At 44.6% G+C, this 24,564-nt stretch overlaps 1 protein-coding gene across 1 annotated transcript in view; it reads left to right on the top strand.

Annotated features, from left to right (window-relative positions):
• The window catches only part of LOC146711990 (uncharacterized), a 28,045-nt gene extending 3,482 nt beyond the window's left edge, over positions 1–24,563 (top strand). The window contains exons 4-42 of the mRNA XM_085455059.1: positions 1,655–1,682; positions 2,806–2,905; positions 3,435–3,458; positions 3,596–3,688; positions 3,777–3,840; positions 3,920–4,018; positions 5,028–5,171; positions 5,495–5,590; positions 5,677–5,795; positions 5,882–6,034; positions 7,118–7,291; positions 8,123–8,296; positions 8,940–9,054; positions 9,141–9,334; positions 10,443–10,564; positions 11,452–11,521; positions 11,629–11,789; positions 12,257–12,365; positions 12,486–12,617; positions 12,701–12,907; positions 13,162–13,299; positions 13,392–13,515; positions 13,907–14,078; positions 14,508–14,720; positions 15,168–15,312; positions 15,471–15,677; positions 16,565–16,669; positions 16,753–16,905; positions 17,022–17,270; positions 17,466–17,678; positions 17,768–17,980; positions 18,421–18,582; positions 18,781–18,909; positions 19,252–19,340; positions 19,691–19,814; positions 19,924–20,132; positions 20,224–20,332; positions 20,417–20,589; positions 22,221–24,563. Of these exons, the coding sequence (XP_085311185.1) occupies positions 1,655–1,682; positions 2,806–2,905; positions 3,435–3,458; positions 3,596–3,688; positions 3,777–3,840; positions 3,920–4,018; positions 5,028–5,171; positions 5,495–5,590; positions 5,677–5,795; positions 5,882–6,034; positions 7,118–7,291; positions 8,123–8,296; positions 8,940–9,054; positions 9,141–9,334; positions 10,443–10,564; positions 11,452–11,521; positions 11,629–11,789; positions 12,257–12,365; positions 12,486–12,617; positions 12,701–12,907; positions 13,162–13,299; positions 13,392–13,515; positions 13,907–14,078; positions 14,508–14,720; positions 15,168–15,312; positions 15,471–15,677; positions 16,565–16,669; positions 16,753–16,905; positions 17,022–17,270; positions 17,466–17,678; positions 17,768–17,980; positions 18,421–18,582; positions 18,781–18,909; positions 19,252–19,340; positions 19,691–19,814; positions 19,924–20,132; positions 20,224–20,332; positions 20,417–20,589; positions 22,221–22,455 (5,540 nt within the window). The 3' untranslated portion in view covers positions 22,456–24,563. The remainder of the gene's footprint in view (positions 1–1,654; positions 1,683–2,805; positions 2,906–3,434; positions 3,459–3,595; positions 3,689–3,776; positions 3,841–3,919; positions 4,019–5,027; positions 5,172–5,494; positions 5,591–5,676; positions 5,796–5,881; positions 6,035–7,117; positions 7,292–8,122; positions 8,297–8,939; positions 9,055–9,140; positions 9,335–10,442; positions 10,565–11,451; positions 11,522–11,628; positions 11,790–12,256; positions 12,366–12,485; positions 12,618–12,700; positions 12,908–13,161; positions 13,300–13,391; positions 13,516–13,906; positions 14,079–14,507; positions 14,721–15,167; positions 15,313–15,470; positions 15,678–16,564; positions 16,670–16,752; positions 16,906–17,021; positions 17,271–17,465; positions 17,679–17,767; positions 17,981–18,420; positions 18,583–18,780; positions 18,910–19,251; positions 19,341–19,690; positions 19,815–19,923; positions 20,133–20,223; positions 20,333–20,416; positions 20,590–22,220) is intronic.
• The last annotated feature ends 1 nt before the right edge of the window (position 24,564 follows it).

Below are 24,564 nucleotides of genomic sequence, written 5' to 3'. Positions count from 1 at the left end.
CGCACTGATAAACGGTGTGTTATAGAGCTCTGTCCATGCTCTCTCATATGATATATTACTTGATAAGATTTCTTGAAATTTTTTACAAGGTCAACTTTGACCTTGGGAGCTAACAGTGAAAGTCAAGGTCAAACGCTCAGCCACCCTAGGTACTCATGTCCCCCAAGCTCCAGTATGTTGTACAGTTGGAAGATGTTTGGTGTGACTTCGACCAGATTTTCACCTAAATTAAATCCACTCCAGCTGTTATTGGTCTCTACCATCACATGGAATATGACAGTTACATCTAGACTGCTAACAACCAGACAAATGGAGCGGTGACATACTCCCTCCCTTTGGGGAGAAACAACGTGTCTCTGTTTTCCCACCTTCATTGAACCTACCGTTCCCGTACAGTTTACAGCATCTATGAAGGCACAAAACCTTCATGTGCAAAGAACTTTTCACTTTCTTTGTGTTTTCATTCCTGTGTAGAAACGTTACCCTCAGAATAATGACTGTCGTAAAATTTCCACACTTTCAACCCTCCAGTGTGGGTTGGATTGGACTCTGTGGTTCTGCATGTTTGGCACCCCCAGTCTGAAGCACTGGGAGTCAGCAGCACTGAGAAAGCCCACCTGGCTTCACCTGGCTTCACCTGGCTTCACCTGGACCGGGGAAGTCAGAGGAGCTGGATCATGCTAACATGCTTTCTTTGAAACACTTGTCAGATTCAGAAGCGTGCTGGTTTGAGCCTGTGGGCCTCTCTGTGTCCAGAGACGTGACTTTTGATTGGGTGTAAATGTGAGAGTGTGTGGTTGGTTTCACATCTGGGATGTACAACACCTTTTACCCTGTGGCACCTGGGATAGGCACCATCCCACCCCCATGACCCCGAGTTGGATAAGCGGATAAGTCCTGCTCATCCACTCTGCATCATCAGCCAACACACAAACTGACTTTTAAATCGCAGCACGCTGGTCAGACGTTTGACTCCCGGGCAGACCTCTCACAGGATTTTGCACGGCCACCCTTTTCTCTAATGACATACTCTCTCCACTAAATGCTGCATTTATCATGTGTTTTATGACTTTTGATGTAAGAGTGTTTATGTTTTCAAGACACATGAGGCTGGTGTGTATCAGATGAATACACAAACACTCATCCTGTCCCCTCAGATCGACCATCACTATCCCCAGATGCCCCCATCTCCCCCCACAAATATGAAAACACATTCAGTCCCATAAGTCCTGCTGCTTCTGACGCTGCTGTACAAAACATGAAGCAGCCACAAACAGTCACATCACAGCTCTTTCTCAGAGGTGAGCGATGGCGTTGAGCAACCTCGACTGAAGCCTCGGAGCGTGCCGTCTGGCCTCCGTTTGGTCAGCCGGTGACCTCAGAGCAGCTCCATACTTTCCACTGAGCTCCAGGATGGCCATACATGGAGCAGTGAGACGAGATTACAGTGACGGAGTCCTGCATCCACCTGCTATTTTTAGAGGATATGAGTGATGGAGGCTAATCTCCCAGTGAGCGAGATCTCTTTCGCTCTCGTCTCCAAGTGTTTGGAGTTTGACGAGTTCAGTGTCACATTATGTCTCTCTCTCTCTCTCTCTCTCTCTCTCTCTCTCTCTCTCTCTCTCTCTCTCTCTCTCTCTCTCTCTCTCCACAGACCGCGAGGATCAGTCTATTCTCTGCACGTGAGTCAAAACAGACAGCACTTGACCTTTTCACAGACACATACCACCAGTTTGTTACCCAAACCTTTAACTGGACCAGTTCACCTCATTTCCAGCTCCATCTATTTAGACCAGAGCAGCTTTGCATGACTCAGAGTTCAAAATAAGCTTAATTATTCTTACACTGGGCCTCAGTGATGCTGTCAGATCAGATATTCTGTCTGAAACAAGCTGTTTAAGCTTCTTATCTTTTCTCCTGATTGGCTGCCCCTCGCAAGCAAAGTTTAAACGGCAGGTGGGCGGGGCCTCTGTGCCAGAGATGGCCGTTTTAGGGATGTCATAAAGGTCCACTTTACACTAAGAAAAACAAATCAAACGACGATGCCCTGTTTAATATTCTCACTATTTTCTTGTTTACCGTTTTAATTTTGGGGGCCCATAAAACATTATCAGAATAGGAGTTTCAAAATGTCATTTATTTACACAAAGACAAAGAAAACAACAGGTATTTACATCTGAGAGGGTGGTTCTGGTCAAAAATGGGATCTTTTGCTGTAAAACAATGTAAAAACATAAAAATGGGGAGTCTAAGGAGCTTGGAAAGAAAAGCATCTGGATGTCTTTAGACATGCTCTGAGAGCACTCCCGTCGGGCTTAAAGTCTGTGACTCTCCACCAATCGCTCTTAGAACTGAAAAAGCTTCTTGGACGAAAGGTGAAACATCTTCAAGTAACCTAAAGACATCCAGATGCTTTTCTTTCCAAGCTCCTTAGACTACGATGACCTGGATATCTAAGAACCTTCACAGAACTTTTATTTTACGATCCCTGCTTTTAATCGACTTAGTTTCATTTACTCCAAAACATGTGTCCACTTTGGTGCCTGCTTTTAAAAGAGAAGCACTTTTTTATTTTACATGTAAATAATAACACGACCGATGGGAATATTCATCATAAATCTTTTATAATCTTTAATTGATTATCGCTAGTGTTCAAATATTGTGTTACTTAATCCAAGTTTATCATTTTAAAAGAGCTGCAGCTGAAAACTCTCTTTAAAGAAGCGTTACAGCTGACTAGCAGGCTAATGCTAAAACTAGCAGCTGGGTGTTAGGAGGTTAATCAGTCTCTGCTGCGTCACCCAGAGGTGAGTCTGGAGCCGGGAAGACAGAAAACACCAAGAAGGTGATTCAGTACCTCGCCGTCATCGCCTCCTCGCACAAGGGCAAGAACCCCGTCAACCCTGTGAGTACCAGCGCCTCAAGCTTTCTGACTCTTAAAGAAAATAAAGCCCAAAGCAGCCAAATAATCAGACAAAAGCTAAAAGTTTTATAAGGTTTCAGGATCCAGACTGAAAGTTCAGACATTATGAAATCAGAATGAGCTTTAAGTTTGAAAAAACTGCTATAAAAAAGTGCAAACTCTGCTGTGTACGACAGGATTCAGTCGCTGGCGCCGTGGCCAAGGTGAGGACAGATTACTGCTGTTTGCTGCTGGGGGCGGGGCTTTTAATTCTTTATCTTTGATGATTTAAAAGAAAAATCAAAGAAAAGTCTCCATGATTCTCACGATCCTCCATAACTAACCTGAACGTTACATCTGCTCTTCGCTCCGCTGCATTTAATCCAGTCATGAACCATCTTTGGTTTGTTTAGTCAGGATTTATCAGTGCTTGACCTCTGACCCCTGCTGCTCCGCTGCTGCGTTTCAGGCCAATTTTGGGGAAAATGCAAATATTTTATGATTTCTAACCGGCGTGTTTCTCTTGCAGCAGCAGCAGGCGGGATCTTTGGCCTACGTGAGTATAAAATCTCATAAAGACTCGTTTTTACTTCAGTATCAATGTAACAGGAAAGCTTTGTGAGCCTTACATCATGACCTGTTCTGTTTAAAAGCAGAGATGTTTTTAGCTGTTTAACCTCATTTTTGCTGCAGGGGGAGCTGGAAAAGCAGCTGCTGCAGGCGAACCCGATCCTGGAGGCCTTTGGAAACGCCAAAACCATCAAGAACGACAACTCTTCGCGATTTGTAAGAACTTCATTCAGTCTGTCAACGCAGAGATGGAAAAATACCTGTGATATAAAGTTAAAGCTGCTGTCGTCCTCTCTGCTCGCAGGGAAAGTTCATCAAACTCAACTTTGATGTGACCGGCTACATCGTCGGGGCGAATATCGACACCTGTATCCTACTTTGAGTTAAATTTTTCCTTTTTTAATGTAAGCATTAAATAAGTGGGTCATTCTTCTTAATCCTGGTCAGACCTGCTGGAGAAGTCTCGCTGTATTCGACAGGCACACACCGAGAGAGCCTTTCACATCTTCTACTACATGGTGGCTGGAGCCAAAGACAAGATGAGAGGTGAGCAGCTCAAACCACAGGAAAAAATCCTTCATTTAAAGGGACAAGCTGACATTTTTAAACCATCCTGGGGTCAGATGGGAGCTGTCATAACATAGTAATAACTATAATTTATTGGTAAATATGAATTTTAAGCTCATGCTGCAAAACAGATGCTGCAGATCAGAGCCTGACTGAGAAAGTCATAACAGATGTTTTTGTTAAATTGCGAGTCATGTCTCAGTCAAATGAGACTGTGTATAAATGATGGCCACCGTGACATTATCCATCAGCTTTTGGTGTTTTGAAGGGTGAAGTTCGGTGCTGCTTTTGAGGAGCTACAAGCAGCAAGAGTGCAGAGTAGATCTACAGACTGTATGATTCAGATACTTGATCATCTCTGAAAGACTGTGAAAACATCCTATTACGTTTCAAGTTTACTATCCAACGACTGAGACAGAGTTTGCATGCAGATGAACATAAATGAATCTGTGTAGGTGGACAGTGTGTTCAAGTTAGCTGTTAGTCAAAAAGAAAGATGCCTTCATTCATTTCCTTCAGTCAATAATATCATCAGCAATCAAATGTTGTAGCTGGACCATCTTTGTCCACTCTGCAGTTTTTACCCATCGTAGCACGACGACAGGCAGATGTGATGTCACCGTTGTAACCATGTTTGGACTCTGTGTCTGCACAGTTGGCCATCAAAGCAGCCACACCCCAAACTTTAGGCCTCAGTAAAATCCAGATGGATCAGTTATTTAAAAATATATACTCCTGGAGATGTTATAAAAGAGGAAACTATCCATAGAGGCCAAAACTGTTTTTATATTAGGATGTAAACGTGTTTATTTCTGCTGTAAAGATGAACATTTTAACATGGAACAGCAGTTTTTGCTTCATTTTCAGCCCTATTGATGTCAGCGTAGATATGAAATTATGTGAATGATGCTGGAAACCAGCTGCTTCCTCTGTAGCGACTGCACGGATTACACTCAGTCAGCGTAACGTCTTCTCTCTCTGTTTGTAGAGGAGCTGCTGCTGGAGGACTTCAGCAGCTATCGTTTCCTGATAGAGGGTCACGTGGAGATCCCCGGGCAGGAGGACAACGAGATGTTTGATGAAACGCTGGAGGCCATGGACATCATGGGTTTCACTGAGGAGGAGCGATTAGGTACAGAGACCACGTAATGACAAGATTCCCAACGATTTATGCAAGACTTCCTATTCAAGCCTACAAAATAAAAGGACTGAAATTATACTTTAGGATATTTTTAAATGAGGAAAAGTTGGGGTTTGGGGGTATTTTTATAAGAAAGTAGACAGAAATCACCTCCAAATTTAATTCTGAGGTGTTGGGGCAACCCAGGTTCATGCTTCTGATGCCCCTTTTTAGTTAAAGAAGTACCCTACTTATCAAAGAATAAGTGGAACATAAGAAGTTATATTTGATCTGAATCAGTTTGATGCTCCTGCTCTTCCTTTTCCTGTCTGCAGGCATGTTGAAGGTGGTGTCCAGTGTGCTCCAGCTGGGTAACATCAAGTTTGAGAAGGAGAGGAACAACGAGCAGGCGACGATGCCCGACAACACCGGTAACTTTAAAACAAAAAAGCACCATCACCAGTTCTGTAAATGAGCATCTTCACCTGTCTGACCTCCTCTCTGCCTCGACTCACAGCTGCGCAGAAGGTGTGTCACCTGCAGGGCATCAATGTGACCGACTTCACCCGCGCCATCCTCACGCCCAGGATCAAAGTGGGCAGGGAGGTGGTGCAGAAGGCTCAGACCAAGCAGCAGGTACCCGAGAAGCAAACCAAACCTCGTTAATTAAACACAGAAGACGGCAGCCTTCAATCTCATGTCCTTTCGATCTCCCTTCCTAGGCTGATTTCGCCATCGAGGCTCTGGCTAAAGCCATGTACGAGCGTCTGTTTCGCTGGATCCTCGCCAGAGTCAACAAGACTCTGGACAAGAGTAAGAGGCAGTCGTCATCCTTCCTCGGCATCCTGGACATCGCTGGCTTTGAGATTTTTGAGGTAACTGATTCCTAAAAACTAACTTTTAGTGTGTGTCATAGGAATGACATGAAACATTTCACTGTTTCATGTCATTCCTATGAGTCAGTCGAACTAATCATTCAAGAAGAACAGCCAGGTTTGCAGTTGCGTAAAAGTGGACCGGCTCTTTATCCTGTTGAGGATATTTGAGGGTATGCATCCCTCGAGGTCCATTGCTGAGAGCACCTCAGGCCCTGTTGATACGTTTTTCGGAGTAATGTAAGCTGGAAGTCACTGTTTCATTTAGCTGGTTTTCAGTCAACTGAGAAGTGGTGGAAATGAGAATTAAGACCTCTGTCTGTGGGTCTTAGCCAGATAAGGGTGGAGAGCCCACTCCTGGTGGAGGACTAAGGAGAAACAATGAGATTTTCGTTCTGTGGAACGCCGGTCCAGCTCTCTATCTTCTCGAGGAAATTCAGTCGTGTTTTATAGACTTGGAGAAGTCCCGTGTCCCCTTCTATGGGTGTTTTAGTGTGTGCACAACCATAATGAGGCCCCACCCTGTCACGTGTCCTCTTCATAATGAAAGACGAAGAGAAGAGGGTTGGTTGGCCTCTGGTTCTTCTGGCTTCAAGCTCCAAGCAGCCTCCTTTGTAGTGGCCAAAATGAGATATAGCATTTCTATCGCTGGTTCTTAACTGGAAAATGGTGGATTGACCACACTGGTTGGGAATGAGCTTCAGTGTCTTGGGGTCTTTTTTCCCCAGTTACCTGGATCGTTGTGCAGACTCACTGGTCTGTTCTACAAAATCGAGGGCTGAGGGTGACAAGTTTTTCTGATAGAACTTTCTGGAGTCAACAGAGCGTTTGCAAAAAAAAAAAAAAGAATCATTGTGTCATCATCATCGTTCTCAAAAATCATCCTCCGTATTGAAAGAAGACAGTTGAGATGGTTCAGGCATCTGACATTATGCCGGTTTAGTTGGGACTGCCCCCAGAAGCACCTGAGGGAGTCTCTCCTTAGACTGAAGCACTTGTGACCTGGATAAGTTGGGAAAATGGATGTATGAAAGTTTAATTGTGTTTTTTGTCAGTTTTTAATCATGAATTTCGATCCCACAGGACAACTCATTCGAGCAGCTCTGCATCAACTACACCAACGAACGTTTGCAGCAGCTCTTCAACCACACCATGTTCATCCTGGAGCAGGAGGAGTATAAGAGGGAGGGCATCGAGTGGAACTTCATCGACTTCGGCCTCGACCTGCAGCCCTGCATCGAGCTCATCGAGAGGCCGGTCAGACAGCTACACACACAAGCAACTTAACATGTATAACAATAAAGTCTACGCCGGTGTTGCACAACTGATAAATGCAAAAGAAGAAAATATGGCATCTAAGTTAACGAAGGATTAATTGAAAGATAACTCAAAGTTTGCCTTTATTTTATGAACAGGACAAAAGCAATTTGATGAATTAAGATAACATTCATGGTCTTTAACAAATGAAGAGTGAGCAAAGAGATCTTTCTGTAAGATTGTTAACAGATCAATTTCAAGAAGGTTTAAATTTAACAAGATTATCTAATTAAGATTATTCTGGACAGATAAAACAAAATGATAAGAGAAGATTTGGACCAAGAAAGTATGTGTTTTAAATGCCCTTAAAATATTTTTCCATCATGTTATTCCCAAACATCCAACAATAACCCATATGGAAAAGATATAAATCTTATAAAGTTTGTATCTGTCTTGTGTGAAACTTGTATGAAAAGCATATAAGTGTGAAAACAGATATAAGATCCCTTGAAAAATTATATAATGAAACTTGTATGTTTTGGATACTTACTAAAACAATATATGAAAGTAATGAGAAAGTGGCCACTTTCACGAGTAATCACATATAAGTTTTTACTATTTCTTTTCCATATGGGGATAATTTTAGGTTAATTTTTCGAGGTCTTTGAGGAAGGGACTGCGTTCTCTTTGCTCCTATCAGGACTGCTATAAAGGATGTTTGCCTGTATAGGAATGACTTTTAAACATCCCTGTACTCGACACTGATCAAAAAGTAACTGTTTGTAAAAATGTTCTCCTAAACTGAGCCGTGGATCCGACACTCTCTTCCAGAACAACCCTCCGGGTATCCTGGCCCTGCTGGACGAGGAGTGCTGGTTCCCCAAAGCCACTGATATTTCTTTCGTGGACAAGCTGCTGAACACCCACACTGGTCACGTTAAATTCTCCAAACCCAAACAGCACAAAGACAAACTGATGTTCTCTGTCCTGCACTACGCTGGAAAGGTGAGGACAGCTTCCCGAGATGGACAGTCATCTGTAAAACTTTGCATTTGTGAAAAATATTTAAACACTTAAGAAAAAATGACTCACAGTGAAACAGAGGGTCTGTTTGGTTCTGTTGCTCTTGATTGATGTGATTTTAATTTCTCTCATGCAATTTTTCTGAAAACAACAACCAATTCAATGGTCTAGATCAGCGGTCCCCAACCCCCGGGCCTCGGACCAGTACTGGTCCGTGAGTCGTTTGGTACCGGGCCGCGAGAGTTGAGGCTCAGGTGTGAAATGTCTGGTTTTCAGGGTTTTTATCGGTTTTCAGCGTTATTTTGTTATCGTTTTTATCGTTTACTCTGTTTTCCTGGGTCTTTTCACGTGTGTTATGAATAAATTTTCTTTTTTTCGGTACAGTACTAGTTTTATTTTGTTGTATTTATCCGCGACACCTTAAAGGCCGGTCCATGAAAATATTGTCGGGCATAAACCGGTCCGTGGCGCAAAAAAGGTTGGGGACCGCTGGTCTAGATCCAGGGAAGTACTGTGTATATTTGTGAGGTGTATGATAAATGCTGAGTGGAAACCAATGGACTCTATGATTTTGGGCACGGTGATTTAAATATTTTGAGATTTCTTTTAAAAATTGTGACTCCAGGTTGACTATAATGCCGCCAACTGGTTGACAAAGAACATGGACCCTCTGAATGACAACGTAACAGCTCTGCTCAACAACTCCTCCAGTGCCTTCATTCAGGATCTGTGGAAAGACGGTGAGTCGTCATCACAGTAGAGCAATAACATAAAGCAGGGCATTAAAAGTCGTCATAAATCTTTCCTGTTTTATTCTCCATGTCAGTGGATCGAGTTGTAGGTCTGGAGACCATGACCAAGATGTCTGAGAGCTCAGCGCCCAGTTCCACCAAATCCAAGAAGGGCATGTTTCGCACTGTGGGTCAGCTGTACAAAGAGTCTTTGGGCAAACTGATGACCACGTTACACAACACCCAGCCCAACTTCGTCCGCTGCATCATTCCAAACCACGAGAAGCGGGTAGGTTATTATAGCTGACTCTAGGGCTGCCACGATTAGTCGACTAGTCACGATTACGTCGACTATCAAAATCGTCGACGACGAATTTAATAATCGACGCGTCGTTTGAAGCTTTGTAAGATCCCAAAGACGCAGGAATAAGTAGTAGGATTTAAGAGTGTAATAACGGACTGAAACAGAAGATGGCAGCACTGCATGTACAAGGATACCAGCTGCCGTTAAACCCCGAAGAAGAAGAAGCTGTATCCCAGAATTCATAGCGCAGCCCAGCTCAGTTTCCAACAATGGCGGCAGCTAGTTAGTTTTAATGTTACTCTTATTATTCTTTCTGGGTCACAAAATAAACGTTTAACATATTTTCAGGCGAGAATGTAGCTGTGTAAACCTCAAATATCTGCTCAGTTTATCAAGACACCGCATATTTTCAAAAGCGCTCCGACGTTTTCGGAGACGTCTGTTACCCACTAGCTCGATAGCTAGCCGGGGGCTAGGTCACTAGAGCCGTGAGAACACCGGACTCCCGGCAGATCGTTTTCAAACCCACCACCGTCTTTCGCTACTCAGGTTAAACATGATATATGAGTCACTTAGATAACTTGAAATGTTATTGTTTGGCTTTTTTCAGTATTTTATTTGTTCCTGAGTAAATCGGTTTGTCTGAGATTAAAGTTATAGTTTTTACACAGCTGAATAAACGTCAAGCAGACAGCTGATTATCAGAAGTGAGAGATGCTCCAGAATTTACTCCGGTGTCCTGTTATATTTTAGATAGCAAGGAGTTTATTAAACTTCACCAAAACAATCTGCAAATTTCATTAAAATTTAATAAACTATCATCTTGTCTTTATATTTAGTTAGCACAGACCTTAAACACTTAAAGCTGTAAGCTAATGATAGTTATATAAGAGCAGATGCTGCTGGTGCAATAAGCTGTAGTTTTACGTCCAATGGATGATGATCTGATTAGTCAACTAATCGCAAAAATAATTGGTGACTAGTCAACTATCAAAATAATCGTTTGTGGCAGCCCTAGCTGACTCTAACCCCGAGATAAAAGACAGAGTCTGTTAATTCATTGAGGAGTTGTTGGCTTTTTGCTGTGGTGCAGGCTGGAAAGATGGATTCCAACCTGGTGCTGGAGCAGCTGAGGTGTAACGGAGTGTTGGAGGGGATTCGAATCTGCAGGCAGGGATTTCCAAACCGGATTGTGTTCCAGGAGTTCAGGCAGAGGTGAGGGAGATGTCTGAGATCATTTATACTGATAACAGTATCATAGTTCCTTTATAATAATACTAAGTTTGAATGCTAACGACTTTAAAGATTTTTGCTTCCACTGTATGCAGATGATGTTCAATTCTGTATCTCACTTGAGACTAAAACATTGTTTCTTCAGAATGTTTTTATTTCTGTAAAAGTTTGATGGGAGATGCTACCAACTGTGAGCCTTAAGTGTCATGTAAATGCTTTTGTTTAAAAATACTTGTCAGCTGTGGAATATTATTAGCTGCTGTGTAAAGTTGGCATGTCAAAAGAATTCCTGCATAAAAAAGTTACTCATGCAGCTGCAGTGAGAGCCCACAGCAGACACACATCTCACAAACCCACAGCTACCTGCATGTACCTATGGCTATTACTAAATATTCAAATAAGTCCATGGACACCTGCCCACAGTCTGAGGCCCTGTGATCAGGTTTCGTTGGTTGTTCCTCACTCTGGACTGAAGGCAGATGCTTCTTCCTCTTTTAGAAAAGTTCCTTCAGATCAAAAATTGGATGAGTTTAAAACACAAGAGTTTTTTCTATTTCTTTATCTTATTTTGTTTTTCTTCATTGCTAGCTTATTGCTATATTTTGCAGTTACGTGAAGGTGATCTGCATCTAAACTAAATTTTAATGGGCTTGCCCCTTACCCACGAGAAAGGAAATGAATAAGCTTGGTACGGGAATAAAGTGTCAAGCAGATTGTGTTTGAGATTAGAGTGAATTGGGACCTCATATCTTCCAATTTAGAATATTCTTTGACCGCTTTGCAATTATACTTCGATCGATAACCCATTTAAGGAACGAGTACTTCATGTAGTAGTAGGTTTGGTCTCACCGGTAATGTGCTGTTTGCAGGTACGAGATCCTGGCTGCCAATGCCATCCCTAAAGGCTTCATGGATGGAAAACAGGCCTGCAGTTTAATGGTGAGCTCGATGGAGTAAAACGTTTAATGCTTACAAATTTATGCTATTTGAATATTAATTTACTGTGAAAAGGAAGAAGCAGGGTTCATTCCTCTGCTCGTCTCCAGGTAAAGCACCTGGATCTGGACCCTAACTTGTATCGCATCGGTCAAAGCAAAATGTTCTTCAGGACAGGAGTTTTGGCTCAGCTGGAAGAGGAGCGAGACCTCAAACTGACTGTCGTCATCATCGCCTTCCAGGCGCAAGCAAGAGGCTTCCTGGGCCGCAAGTAGGTGGAGCATTAAGACCCAGAAGTCATTTCCTCTACTTTTCGGGGCCCATGATAGACGCAGTCATCAGGAAATAACAGAGAAGTCCTGTTGGAAGCTTCAAGTTTGATGTTTTGCCACAATCTTTGTTTGGTTTAAACAACAGAAGGCTCCGTGCCCTAAAGCATGACCAGTTTTATTATTTGACTCTAAATGGGACCAGAATTTTTTTAAGAAACCTTATGTCATATTAAAGAAGACTCTAAACTAGTGATTAAGATCATAAACTCATCAGGAAAATGTTTTTCAAAGTCATAAATCCAGTGAGCAGTAGGGTCATTATCCCATAGACTTTGAAAGGCAGTTCCCCCTGCTGGCCATTAGAAAGAATACGTGTGTAGGCTGCTTCCACGTTGTCTTCTGTTATGCATCATTTCTTTACAGTCTGTGATCTCTGCAGGTCTGATTCTTCTTCATGTGTTTTCAGGGCTTTCAGCAAACGTCAGCAGCAGCTCACCGCCATGAAGGTCATCCAGAGGAACTGCGCCTGCTACCTCAAGCTCAAGAACTGGCAGTGGTGGAGGCTTTTCACTAAGGTGATTCAAACAGTTCACACCACCATCCAACCAGAGGACATATTTGTTCTTAAATGTCTCTCAAATACATTTTTATTTAGGTCAGATGAACAAACTTTGCTTCATCTGTCTGTGGTTCAGGTCAAGCCGCTGCTGCAGGTGACCAGACAAGAGGAGGAGATGGGTCAGAAAGAGGAGGAGCTGAAGGCCGCCAAAGAGGTGGCGGCCAAAACTGAGGCTGAACTGAAGGACATTACCCAGAAGCACACCCAGGTGACACAAACTCGGGTTTTTATCTGGGTTTTATCTGAGCGTTAAGTCATTTTGAGTAAATGTTCTCGCTGTGGTGTTTATAGCTGATGGAGGAGCGGGCGCAGCTGGAGTTGAAGCTTCAGGCGGAGACGGAGCTGTGCGCTGAGGCAGAGGAGATAAGGGTGCGACTGGAGGCCAAGAAGCAGGAGCTGGAGGAGGTGCTGCACGAGATGGAGGCCCGGCTGGAGGAAGAGGAGGACCGCAGTAACGCCCTGCAGCAGGAGAAGAAGGAGATGGAGCAGCAGCTACAGGTTTGTCTCGTTATCATTACAAAAGCAAGACATGCAACGCTTTTTGTATCGCCAATGTAAGGCACAGACACGTATGGTTAGTTTATCTTGTTGTTAATTAAAATACTATCTTTCAAGTCCAGCAAATAAGAAGAGATTACAGGTATAAACTTACTCAATGATGGATAATAACTCTGGTCTTACACTGAAAGCTTGTCCTCCTACTGCATCCTTATATTTTCTGTCCGTTAACTTTGCGTCGTCTTTTCCTGCAGCTGATGGAGGCCCACATAGCACAGGAAGAAGACGCCAAGCAGACGCTGCAGCTGGAGAAAGCGGCTGTGGAGGGAAAGGTGAAGAAGCTGGAGGAGGACATTCTGCTGATGGAGGACCAGAACAACAAGCTGCAGAAGGTATGAAGAGGCAGCTTCACGCTCTGCTCTAAGAGAGCGCTTCATTCAGCGTGAACGCTGCACTGCACGCGCTCACATGCGTCTGTTTTTAGGAGCGAAAGCTGCTGGAGGAGAGGATGGCTGACATGAGCTCCAACCTGGCCGAGGAGGAGGAGAAGTCTAAGAATCTAACCAAACTCAAGGCCAAGCACGAGTCCATGATCTCTGACCTCGAAGGTCAGTCACCACTTTGTCTTTGTTTGTTTGGCTCATGAGCTGAATACAAATCTGTGGTGCATGTTCAGTTTACAGCACGGTGCAGACGTTGCAGCAATCACATGTTGGACCGAGGAAATGTTTAAAGCTTTAAACCTGGGGGAAGATTTCAGCTGTTACAGTAAATTTCAACTCACAGTGTGAAGTTGGAGTTAAAGGAGTTATTTCAGGAGTGATAACTGACCTTGCAGTCAGTACAGAGAGCAAATGTCTCTTTATTGCATTATATCATATTTCATCTCAAGATTAAAATAATATGACAACCCGAATATCAACTATTTCATTCTGCTGCTTTAGTATGGAGTAACTCGTGTCTGTAACATCTAAAGAAATTTGGTTTTTTTGTGTCCAGTGCGTCTGAAGAAGGAAGAGAAGAGTCGCCAAGATGTGGAAAAGGCGAAGAGGAAGGTGGAGGCGGAGCTTGCTGAACTGCACGAGCAGCACGCCGACCTGCAGGCGCAGTTAGCTGAGCTGCGGGCCCAGCTTGCTGCCAAGGAGGAGGAGCTGCAGGCCACACAGGAGCGGTGAGGACTAACATGAACAGACGATGCATTATGAATGCTGAAGATGTCCTGACAGGTCGAAGCTTGAAGCGAGGCCATCAAACATGGCTTGATATGATCCAGGAGGGAACCAGTGCATCCAGTTTTGAACTTTATGAATGTAGCTGTTTAGAGAACTTAATCGTACCAGGTCAGATGATCTAAAGGGGAAGGGTTTGTGTTTTATTAGCATAAACTTGAAAAGAGACATCATGAATTATGTGGCTAAGCACATATAAAGGAAATCAAATGGGTCTCAAAAATGATCCCTGTGGGACACCATACCCAAGAGATGCAGATACAGAGTTGTTTAAATTCTCTCCTAATTGAACAGTGTGAATGAAACCATAGAAAAACTGTAACATTTCTCCAACCTTCATGATTTCCTTTCCAACAAATTTGTGTCCACAGCCTGGAGGAGGAGAGCAGTCAGCGTGGGGCGGCGGTGAAACGCATTCGGGAGTTGGAGGCTTTGCTCTCAGAGCTGCAGGAGGACTTAGAGGCTGAAAGGGCGGCGAGAGGGAAGGCTGAGGCAGCACGACGGGACCTCGGGGAGGAGCTTAATGCTCTACGTACCGAGCTGGAGGACAGTCTGGACACGACTGCTGCCCAGCAGGAATTACGGTCCGTGTCGTCCATATACATCCTCGAAATGAACCACATAATTTGATAAGCAAGCTCATTTTTCCGTTATTCATATTCTGTAGGACAAAATTAATGAATCACAAATTGAATGTTTTTCATTTAATTTTACTTTTAGCATGAGACTAGCCCTAATCTGTGTCTGGGAAAATATATATACAGCAATTCTTCATCCCTGGAATTAGATAATCCAAAGAAAGATACCCAAAAGATGAGAAAAGAAATTGGTCCGGCGTTTAAAAAAATGCTTAAATCTTTTCCAGTTACATAAGAATGAGCTTCAGGTATCGGTTAAACATCCATAACAGTTAATGCGACACAAATCTGAAACGTTGCAGTAAATAAGAGTATCATCTGCATAGAAGAGCAGCTTTTAAGTTGTTTTAATCTGCACCATCTTACCGGATGTTTTGTGTTTATGGTTGGCAGGGCGAAACGTGAGCAGGAAGTGGCCATGTTGAAGAGAGCCATGGAGGAAGAGGGGCGGAGCCATGAGGCCCAAATCCAGGAACTGAGACAGAAACACAGTCAGGCTGTGGAGGAGCTGAATGAGCACCTGGAGCAGGCCAAGCGGGTCAGTTCACCAAAGTCAGACACTTTCATTCATACGAGGTGCAGATATACTTTTGTTTAATATTAGGTACATGGATATTGCTACTGGCACGTCCTTATAAGAACAGTGAGACAGAGGTGGATATTTTCACTCATTCAGCATCTGTTCCTTCTGTCCAGGTAAGAGCTGGTCTTGAGAAAGCCAAGCAAGGTCTGGAGAAGGAGTCAGCAGACCTGAGTGCTGACCTGCGTTCCCTCACCAGCGCCAAACAGGACGTTGAGCACAAAAAGAAGAAGTTGGAGGGTCAGCTGAATGATCTAAATTCTCGCTTCAATGAGAGCGAGCGGCAGAAGAACGAGCTGTCGGAGCGAGTCTCAAAGATGACGGTGAGCCATACAAACAATGACAGAAGTGAGTCAGATAGGAAGATATCAGTCGGCTATTTATAATTACAAGTTGGCTTTTTTCTACTCTTTTCCATCTTCATGTTTTAATTCTGAGATTTCTCCAAATTAGCTTTGAATGCCTGAGAGTACAAGTCCCCGAGTCTGTCCTCTGAAACAAGCTCGTCATCTTCCTTTAAAGGCCACTGTCCTCTGATTAGCTACCAGATTGCTTTACTTACACAAACACAGTCAATAAATGGGAAGCTCCGCCTCCTATGAGGAGTGACTGTGGGTGTTTCTTATGACCATATAAGGAAATCAGTGACAAACTGAAATAAAAGTGCCTGAAACATAATTCAAATATTGACCTAAATCATAATAGTTCCTCTTTAAATGTGATTAAGTAACTAATTGGAAATGTTTTAGATCCTAATTACAGATAAATGAGAAACTAGTACATCTAAAATGCACAAAACAGATATTGATTTATAAACTGGTTATTAAAGCAAAGATAAAGCATTGTAAACGAACATATTTAGAAGTCAAAGAATATTTTGAGGTAAAAATAAATTATAATCTGAGTTACCACCATGTCTCTGGGTTTAAAGGATAAAGGCTCATCAGGAGCACAGTATGTGAACAGAGTCTTAAATATCCAGGCTGTGTTTGTGTTAGCTGGTTCAACAAGACCTAAACTCCAATCAGAGATAAAGAGGTTGGCAGCAGTAGCTGTAAGCTTTCTCAGTTAACTTTAAACTTTCTGCTTCTTCTACTTAAAGAGAACAAATGGATCTTCATGAAAAGTCACACTCAGATTTAAAGAGACACGTATCTGCGCTTGACTTTAGCCTTTGTGTTTACAGTTCTCGTCTCTTCTTCTCTGTTAGTTGGAGCTGGACAGCGTGACGGGTCTGCTGAACGAGGCCGAGGGAAAGAACATCAAGCTGGGTAAAGACGTCTCCAGCCTGTCCTCTCAGCTGCACGACACACAGGTGAGGAGCACCCTGACTGCTAAATGCTGTGATGCATGAAGCCAGGTTTCTAAACAGCGTCCTCCTCCCCCCAACTCTTTCAGGAGCTGCTGTCAGAGGAGACGCGTCAGAAGCTGAATCTGTCTGGGCGTCTGCGTCAGATGGAGGACGACAGGAACAGCCTCATGGAGCAGCTGGAGGAGGAGACTGAGGTCAAACGGGCCGTGGAGAGGCAGGTGTCCAGCCTCAACATGCAGGTCAGCTCTGCTCCGGGTCTCCGAAGCAATCGTTTCAAAGGCCGACTGGGATTTTTCCTAATGCTTAAGCTCATCCTCTCTCACACTGAAGTTCTCATTCTTCTGACTTTTCTCAGCTGTCCGACTACAAGAAGAAGCTGGACGAGATGTCGGGGACGGTGGAGCTGCTGGAGGAAGGGAAGAAGCGTCTGCAGCGTGAGCTGGAGGCGACCAACACAGAGTACGAGGAGAAGGCCTCCGCTTACGACAAGCTGGAGAAGAGCCGGAGCCGGCTGCAGCAGGAGCTGGAGGACGTCCTCATGGACCTGGACAGCCAGCGGCAGCTCGTCTCCAACCTGGAGAAGAAGCAGAAGAAGTTCGATCAGGTCTGGCAGCTCCACAATGACTGCTTCAGTTACCTACCCACTGATCAGTTTTTCAGATTTTCCAGTTTTGTTTCCACACGTATTAAAGACGGGAGAGTTTGTCCCAGGAACCAGATGTTCCACAAAAGCTTCTCTCAGTGCTTTTTTTTGAGCCTGCAATGATCTGTGATCTCTAATGTCCTCCATGTCCATCAGATGCTGGCCGAGGAGCGCACTGTGTCCTGTAAGTATGCGGAGGAGCGGGATCGAGCGGAGGCAGAGGTGCGGGACAAGGAGACAAAGGTGCTGGCTCTTACCCGAGGGCTGGAAGAAAGCCACGAGGCTCTGGAGGAGGCGGAGAAGACGGTGAAGGCGCTCCGAGCCGAGATGGAAGATCTCATCAGCTCCAAGGACGACGTGGGAAAGAATGTAAAACACTGAACCTGGACACGAGCGACTCCTACTATCCGTGGTCAGTATTTCCGATGAAGGTGGATGTGTTTCTGGTTATATTTCAGGTGCATGACCTGGAGAAGGCGAAGCGCGGCCTGGAGGCCATCGTGGAGGAGATGAGGACGCAGATGGAGGAGCTGGAGGACGAGCTGCAGGTGGCCGAGGATGCCAAGCTGCGTCTGGAGGTCAACAGTCAGGCTCTGAAAGCTCAGCACGAGAGGGAGCTGCAGGCCCGCGACGAGCTGGGAGAGGAGAAGAGGAAGCAGCTCCTGAAACAGGTCGGGAAACCTCGCCACCGCTGGTTTTTACTTCATCTCATTTTGTAAACACTCGCACCTCGTCACAGTTTTAGAATTTATCATCATAATTTAGGTCCTTTAAGAGTTGAGAAGGAGAAGAAGTTTGAATTCTCTGAACTGGCTTCCTCCTTAAACTTGATGATGTTTCTCCACTTTGAGGTCTTCCTGCTTTTTGCTTTAGTGGTGCAGACTTCTCTCTCCCGAATACTGTGAGGTTTATCTGTTTCCTTATCTGGAGAAATAGACCTGGTGGGATGGAGACTGCAGGTAGTGGTTTAGAAAGATTCTGATTTGCTATCATTGATGTAACAGTAAGAACAAAACTGGCCAGTGCACTTACTGAGAACATTTCTAAGCACATGTTAGGAAAAAAGCGCAAGTTTTCAGACAGCTAATGTTTTCCTCTTGGCGTCCGTCAGGTCCGAGAGCTGGAGTCAGAGCTGGAGGAGGAGAAGAAGCAGCGAAGTCAGGCTTCAGCCGGGAAGAAGAAGCTGGAGGGGGAGCTGAAGGACGCGGAGGATCAGCTGGAGGCCAGCAGCAGGGGGCGTGACGAGGCGCTCAAACAGCTCCGCAAAATCCAGGTCAGCAAACTCTTTTATTGACTTCTTATTTCTCTGAACTCGTCGTTTCTGAAGCTGAGTTGTCCTAACAAAGTCCTAAACATAACCACGTTTGATGTATTTTCACATTTTGCCTGAGCAGGTTTGGGTAACTATAAGAGCTGAAGTATTTAGAAACCAGTTCAAAACCCCACATGAGCCTCCTTGCTCTCCTCACAGGGCCAGATGAAAGATCTCCAGAGGGAGCTGGAGGACTCCCGTGCAGCCCAGAAGGAGGTCCTTGCCTCAGCCAGAGAGTCTGAGCGCAGGTCCAAGGCCATGGAGGCCGACATCATGCATCTGAATGAGGTAAGGCCGTAGGAGCTGCCTGCTCTAAACGTTGAATTTTTAGTCTTTAGTTTGTATGAAATCACAGAGAGGTGGATCGACCCAATATGGCCACCTGAGGAGGGGCGGTCAGAAGAAATGTGGTTTAAAGGGCGTGCCTGGAGAGCTAAAGCTGATTTTATACAGCGAGTTCAATCAGTCAGACGCAGATACTCATTATCGTTATGCGATTAATCCACAGAATCAGTTTCTTCCAAGTGTTTTTTAGCACTTTTTGGAACGATAAAGGTTTCAGGCTTCACCAGCATTGCACAGGTTGTCCTCTGGAAATCGTTTCTTACACTGCTGTCTCCATCTGTCCAGGCGTTGGCAGCTGCCGAGAGAGCTCGTAAGCAGGCGGAGACGGAGAGAGACGAGCTGTCCGAGGAACTGGCCAGTAACTCATCTGGAAAGTAGGTGTCCTACATTATTGATGCATTTAAAATGAGGAGCATGAGTCTCATCAAGCTTCAACTTCACTTCCTGGAATTTTAGTCTTTACTTTGGGAGGGGAAAACCCAAGAGATCAATAAATTCACTGGAATTTGTCATCTAGGGATCATTAACATCCACTAAAGGTCGTCCCAGCTGGCTGTCACTGAGATTTTAAGGTTAAATGAAAACATTTCTGAATGTAAATGAATTAATCAGGAATCGGCAAGAACACTGATCATGTTTTCAGATTTAGTTAAATATCTGAGTCATTTATATCTCTAGTCTTCTGATGGCGAAATCTAACTCTGACTTGAATGTCCTCGCTCAGGTCACTGCTGTCCGATGAAAAACGTCGTCTGGAGACTAAGATCAGCCAGTTGGAGGAGGAGCTGGAGGAGGAGCAGGCCAACATGGAGGGCCTCAACGACCGGCTGAGGAAGAGCCAGCAGCTGGTAGGTTCATGATCGTCTCTAATCTCATTTCATTACAGCAGGCCTGACCAGTGAAGCTGATGCTCAAGTTCAGTTCCTCTAACAGCCACTGAAACTGATTTTCCTACAGGTGGATCAGCTCGGAGCAGAGCTGGCCACGGAGAGGTCTTCTGCTCAGAGCAGGGAGGGATCCAGGCAGCAGCTGGAGAGGCAGAACCGAGAGCTGAAGGCCAAGCTGCAGGAGCTGGAGGACCAGGGCCGCTCCAAACTCAAGTCCTCCATCACTGCTCTGGAGGCCAAACTCCGAGAGGCCGAGGAGCAGCTGGAGGTGGAGAGCAGGTGAGGGCGCACGGTGGGACGAGGAGTGTTGATCCCAACTCAACGTGTGCCGAGCACTGAGGAGATGACTTTGTGCCACTTTGTTGTGCAGAGAGCGGCAGGCCAACGCTAAGAATCTGCGCCAGAAAGAGAAGAAACTGAAAGATTTAACGATCCAGATGGAGGATGAGAGGAAGCAGGCGCAGCAGTACAAAGATCAGGTGACGCAAGATCAAAGGATGAATGACAGTTCAGAGTTTTGGTCATTTACAAACTGTAAATAAAACCATGTCTGCCCCCTGCAGGTGGAGAAGAGCAACGTGCGGGTGAAGCAGCTGAAGCATCAGCTGGAGGAAGCGGAGGAGGAGGCGCAGCGCGTGGTGGCAGCCCGCAGGAAGCTGCAGAGGGAGCTGGAAGAGGCGACAGAGTCCAACGACGCCCTGAACAGAGAGGTTGCTTCGCTCAGGAGCAAACTCAGGTAACGAAGGTCTCGAGCACAGAGACATTCAATAAATACGTCACACCCACCGCGAAGCAAAACTAGAACAATGTGAGCAAAGGTCACCTCAGCGCCTCTTCTGCTCTGGAGTTTGAAACAAGACAAATGACAATTGTTTCCTCTCGTATCTGCTGTTCCACAGTGGGCGGGCATAATAAGCATTGCTGCATTTTCTTATGGTGCGATGAGTACACACCAATCAGGCGTGACATCATAAACACCTGTTTGATATTGCGTTGGTCGCCTTTTCCTGCCAGAACAGCCCTGAGGCTGTGCTGTGGTAGCTGCACCATCAACACAGTCCTGTAAGCTCTGAGGCGGGGCCTTCATGGAGCAGACGTCTTTGTCCAGCACATCCCACAAACCCTCGATTGGATTGAGATCTGGGGAATTCGATGGCCAGGTCAACACCTCAAACCATTCCTGAACCATTTCTGCAGCTTTAGCCTGCTGAGAGAGACCACAGCCCTCAGGGAGTATCGCCTCCATGAAAGGCTGTACATGGTCTGCAACGATGCTTTAGTAGGTGTAACATCCACGCGGATGGTAGGGCTCCATGTTCTGGTCTGCAGCTCTGCAAAAAGGACAAAATGTTCACCTGCTCTCTGATATATCCCGCCCACTAACAGCTGGCGCCATGAAGAGAATCAGTGTTACTCCTCTCACCTGTGTGTGGTCATAACCTTGTGCCTGATCAGTGTATGAACAGCAATCCCTCAGTTACTGTTTTGTCCTCTCTTGAATCTGAATGTCGTCACAGAGAGAGGATCTCGCTAATATGGTCACACGGCACAGAAGCCCCGCCCACCTTCTGGTTAAACCTCGTCTTTAAGATAGACAGCCAATCAGAAGAAAGGTGGAGGAGAGTTCATAACAGACAAATTTGGACGCATTAGCTACTCTAGCAGAAAAACTACCTGTCGAGGTGTAGTCATTAAAATCTTCCTGCTTAGGTGGAGATGCCAAAAGTTACTTGACCAAATTAAATGCTGGAAACTAGTTGGTTATATTTGGTAAGTTAATAACTCTGCTTTAAAACACTGATGGAGTCACCACAGCAGGTACGCCAACTAGTTTTTTCACTGGATGCCCCAAACAGATGTGTGTCCTCCGGGTGTTAAGGTGGGGCTCTTTGGTTAATCCTGCGCTCTGACAGGCTGGAAGCATTGGCTCCCTCTCAGTAACCAATCAGAGCTCAGCTTTAACAGGACACTTCCCTCATAAATGAGCCTCAGTGACAGTCTCCACAAATCAAAGTGTTTTGTTGTTGAATGTATCGAACGCTCGTGTTTGTAGCGGCTGAGTGTCGAAGACGAGCTCACTTGTGATTTTAAATTTCCTTTTGCTCCTTTCATGTCTCGCTGCTCTTGTTTCACGCTCGTCTTCAGGCGCCTCTGATCTGCAAACTCAAAGCCTTCTGGGAATGTTCTCCTCTTCCTCAGCGGGCTTCCCCCCCCCCTCACTGCTCTGCCTCCAGTTTACTCCTGCTTCAGGATTTCAGGCCCTACCTCTTAATTATTTTGCTTTGCAGAAAGCCATTTCCTCTTCCTCTGCCGCCTTTCCTCTCTTTCTGACCCTCCTCTTCCTCCCGATGTGTCGGGTGTTCCCAGGCGTGGCGGCAGCGGTGCTGGTGGGGAGATGTTGTACAGCAGCTCCACTCCTCGCAGCAGTGGTGGCGGCAGCATGAGGAGTTTGGGGCTCGGAGGGAGCATCAACCGGAGGAGCAACATCAAAGAGAACTCGGTGGAGCTGCACGAGGAAGAGCCTCCCTCACCTTCCTCACCCGCCCGCACCCCACCTCTGGAGCCCCGTGCCGAGGTCTACACCTGCTCCCCCAATGAGTAGACGACCAGGAGCAGATAAAGAAGTGTTTTAGGAAACAACCAAGCGTAGAGTCACAGGAGGAGCTGGATATTTAATCAATACTATGGATTTATGTTTGAAGCAAATAGTTTTGTTTTTAAGTTATTCCAAACACACTGAGGGACAAACTGTGGACGGACCAAATTTATCCCCAACAAAACAAGAAAAAAAGTCATTTAATAGCCTGAAGCTACAATTTAATGTCCCAAATATTAGAAATATTAGCGCAAGTATTTCATACTTCATCCATACAATGCTACCAACCTGTTAGTCTGATCATTTATTTATTTTTAATTATTTCTGACACTAAAAGTCAGTAAAATGTTATTTTACGAGCAAAAACTCTCCAAATGTTCCACTTTCACTTCCTCAGTGTGAGAATTTGTTTTACCGTCACATCTGAGAGCATTTTAAAGCCTCTGTGCCTACGCTTTTACATTTTATACATAATCTGTTTCTATAGGAAATAATCTGTGAGATTTGAGACCAATTTAATTAATGATTCTTTGTGGATGAATTTCCCTTCTTTTGTTGTTCCATAAATATGCACATATCTCCAATTATTTTAAAAAACATTTTATCCCTGCAAATACATGTAAAACACCACAGTAAGGTTCCTAAATTCACCCAAGAACTCTTAAAGCTGATTTTAATGAGTTTCAGATTTTGGGTCTCATTAGTCCCGCCAAAGTCTGCCGCTCTAGTTTATAGAAATATAGAAATTAATTTCATTGAATTGGTAAAATTTAATTGGCATCTCCTGTCCAAATAACCTCCCACCACATGCTGGAGTTAAAAACAAACATGAACTTCAGTTCCAGAGCTCCACAAATATCTGCAGCTTTGCATCTGAGCCTGTTCATCCCTGTCCTGACAGCAGCTCCACAGGAGAAGAATTATTAATTATTAACTGGTGGAAAACATTTAACTGTTCCAGCAGTCTACGCTCATATAGGGTTTCTAATAATGAGATGATTATGTACAAGAGTCCCTGTGAGCCCAGAGCTCCGGCTGCTCTAAACGCTGTTTATCACAGTTTGCTCATCTCGGGCACACAAGCCACACACACCTGAAGATAGGTGGACAAATGGGACATGAATCATGCAAAGCTCCTCAGGTGGAGTCTAAGAATCATAACGTGGAGACAAACATGAGCAGGATGTGTCTACAGTGCAACACTGCAGCAGTTTTTAGACCAACAAAGAAGCTTTAAGATGAATAAATTAGCTCAATAGTTCTCCTTTAAAGTGCTGTTAGGAGCATTCCTAACCAGCAGATGGCAGCATCACCCTTTATTAAAGGTCTACTCAGCCAATCAGATGCAGTGAAACTGCACAAACCCAAAAACCAAACCTAGCAGTTTTGGAATATCTTCATTTACAGTAAACTGTGTTCTAAACTGTACAACAGGTGGATAAAAGCAGTTTTTAAAACCATCCGTGTACCTGTGGGGAGGATCCTGGCTTCACAATGTCAAACTGAATAAAACGAGGTTCAGACAACAGCTGAAGAGCTGCCAGCTCCAGCCCTGCCGTCACACTTTAACAATCTGTGCTGCTTTAACACAGGAGGAATTTAGGCTGCACACTTTAGATGAACGTTTGCCGTTTCAGCTTTTGTTACGTGGAGTGTTATTAAGCTAAATAACTCTTATATAAGAAGTCGGCCTTGCTCGCCTCGGTTTGTGTCATCAGTGTGATTTTCCTGTCAAAATATTACCTGTAGATCTTTTGTTTTGTCTAAACAACCTTCTGGCTTTGCCAGGATTCGGGAGATCATATGCAACTCTTCAGCGCACAAACTGAGGCGATCCTTTCTGGACTTTCTTTGAGGGTTTCAGGAATATTTAGAGAAAATCTGTATGTTTGGAAACTGAATGTATCCAACCGGGTCCACATTAATTCCTGACACACTTGGTTTTAAATCTCACAGATACTCACAGAAGGCTCAAAGTCCCCCACACTTGGCGAAGGGTGAAGCAGGAGTCTGTGCTCTGTAAACCACAGAAATGATATCAGACTGAAACCAAACTCTTACAAATGTTTTCTGTTTCCACTTCCTGTGATAAATAAAAATGAAAAAGGACAATCC

The sequence above is a fragment of the Copadichromis virginalis genome, linkage group LG4, assembly GCF_057382275.1.
Source record: "Copadichromis virginalis isolate Kocher_CV1m ecotype Utaka linkage group LG4, C_Virginalis_male_GT1.1, whole genome shotgun sequence".
NCBI lineage: Eukaryota > Metazoa > Chordata > Actinopteri > Cichliformes > Cichlidae > Copadichromis > Copadichromis virginalis.
Note: the sequence above shows the minus strand (reverse complement) of the source record. Positions and strands in the feature narration are given on the sequence as shown.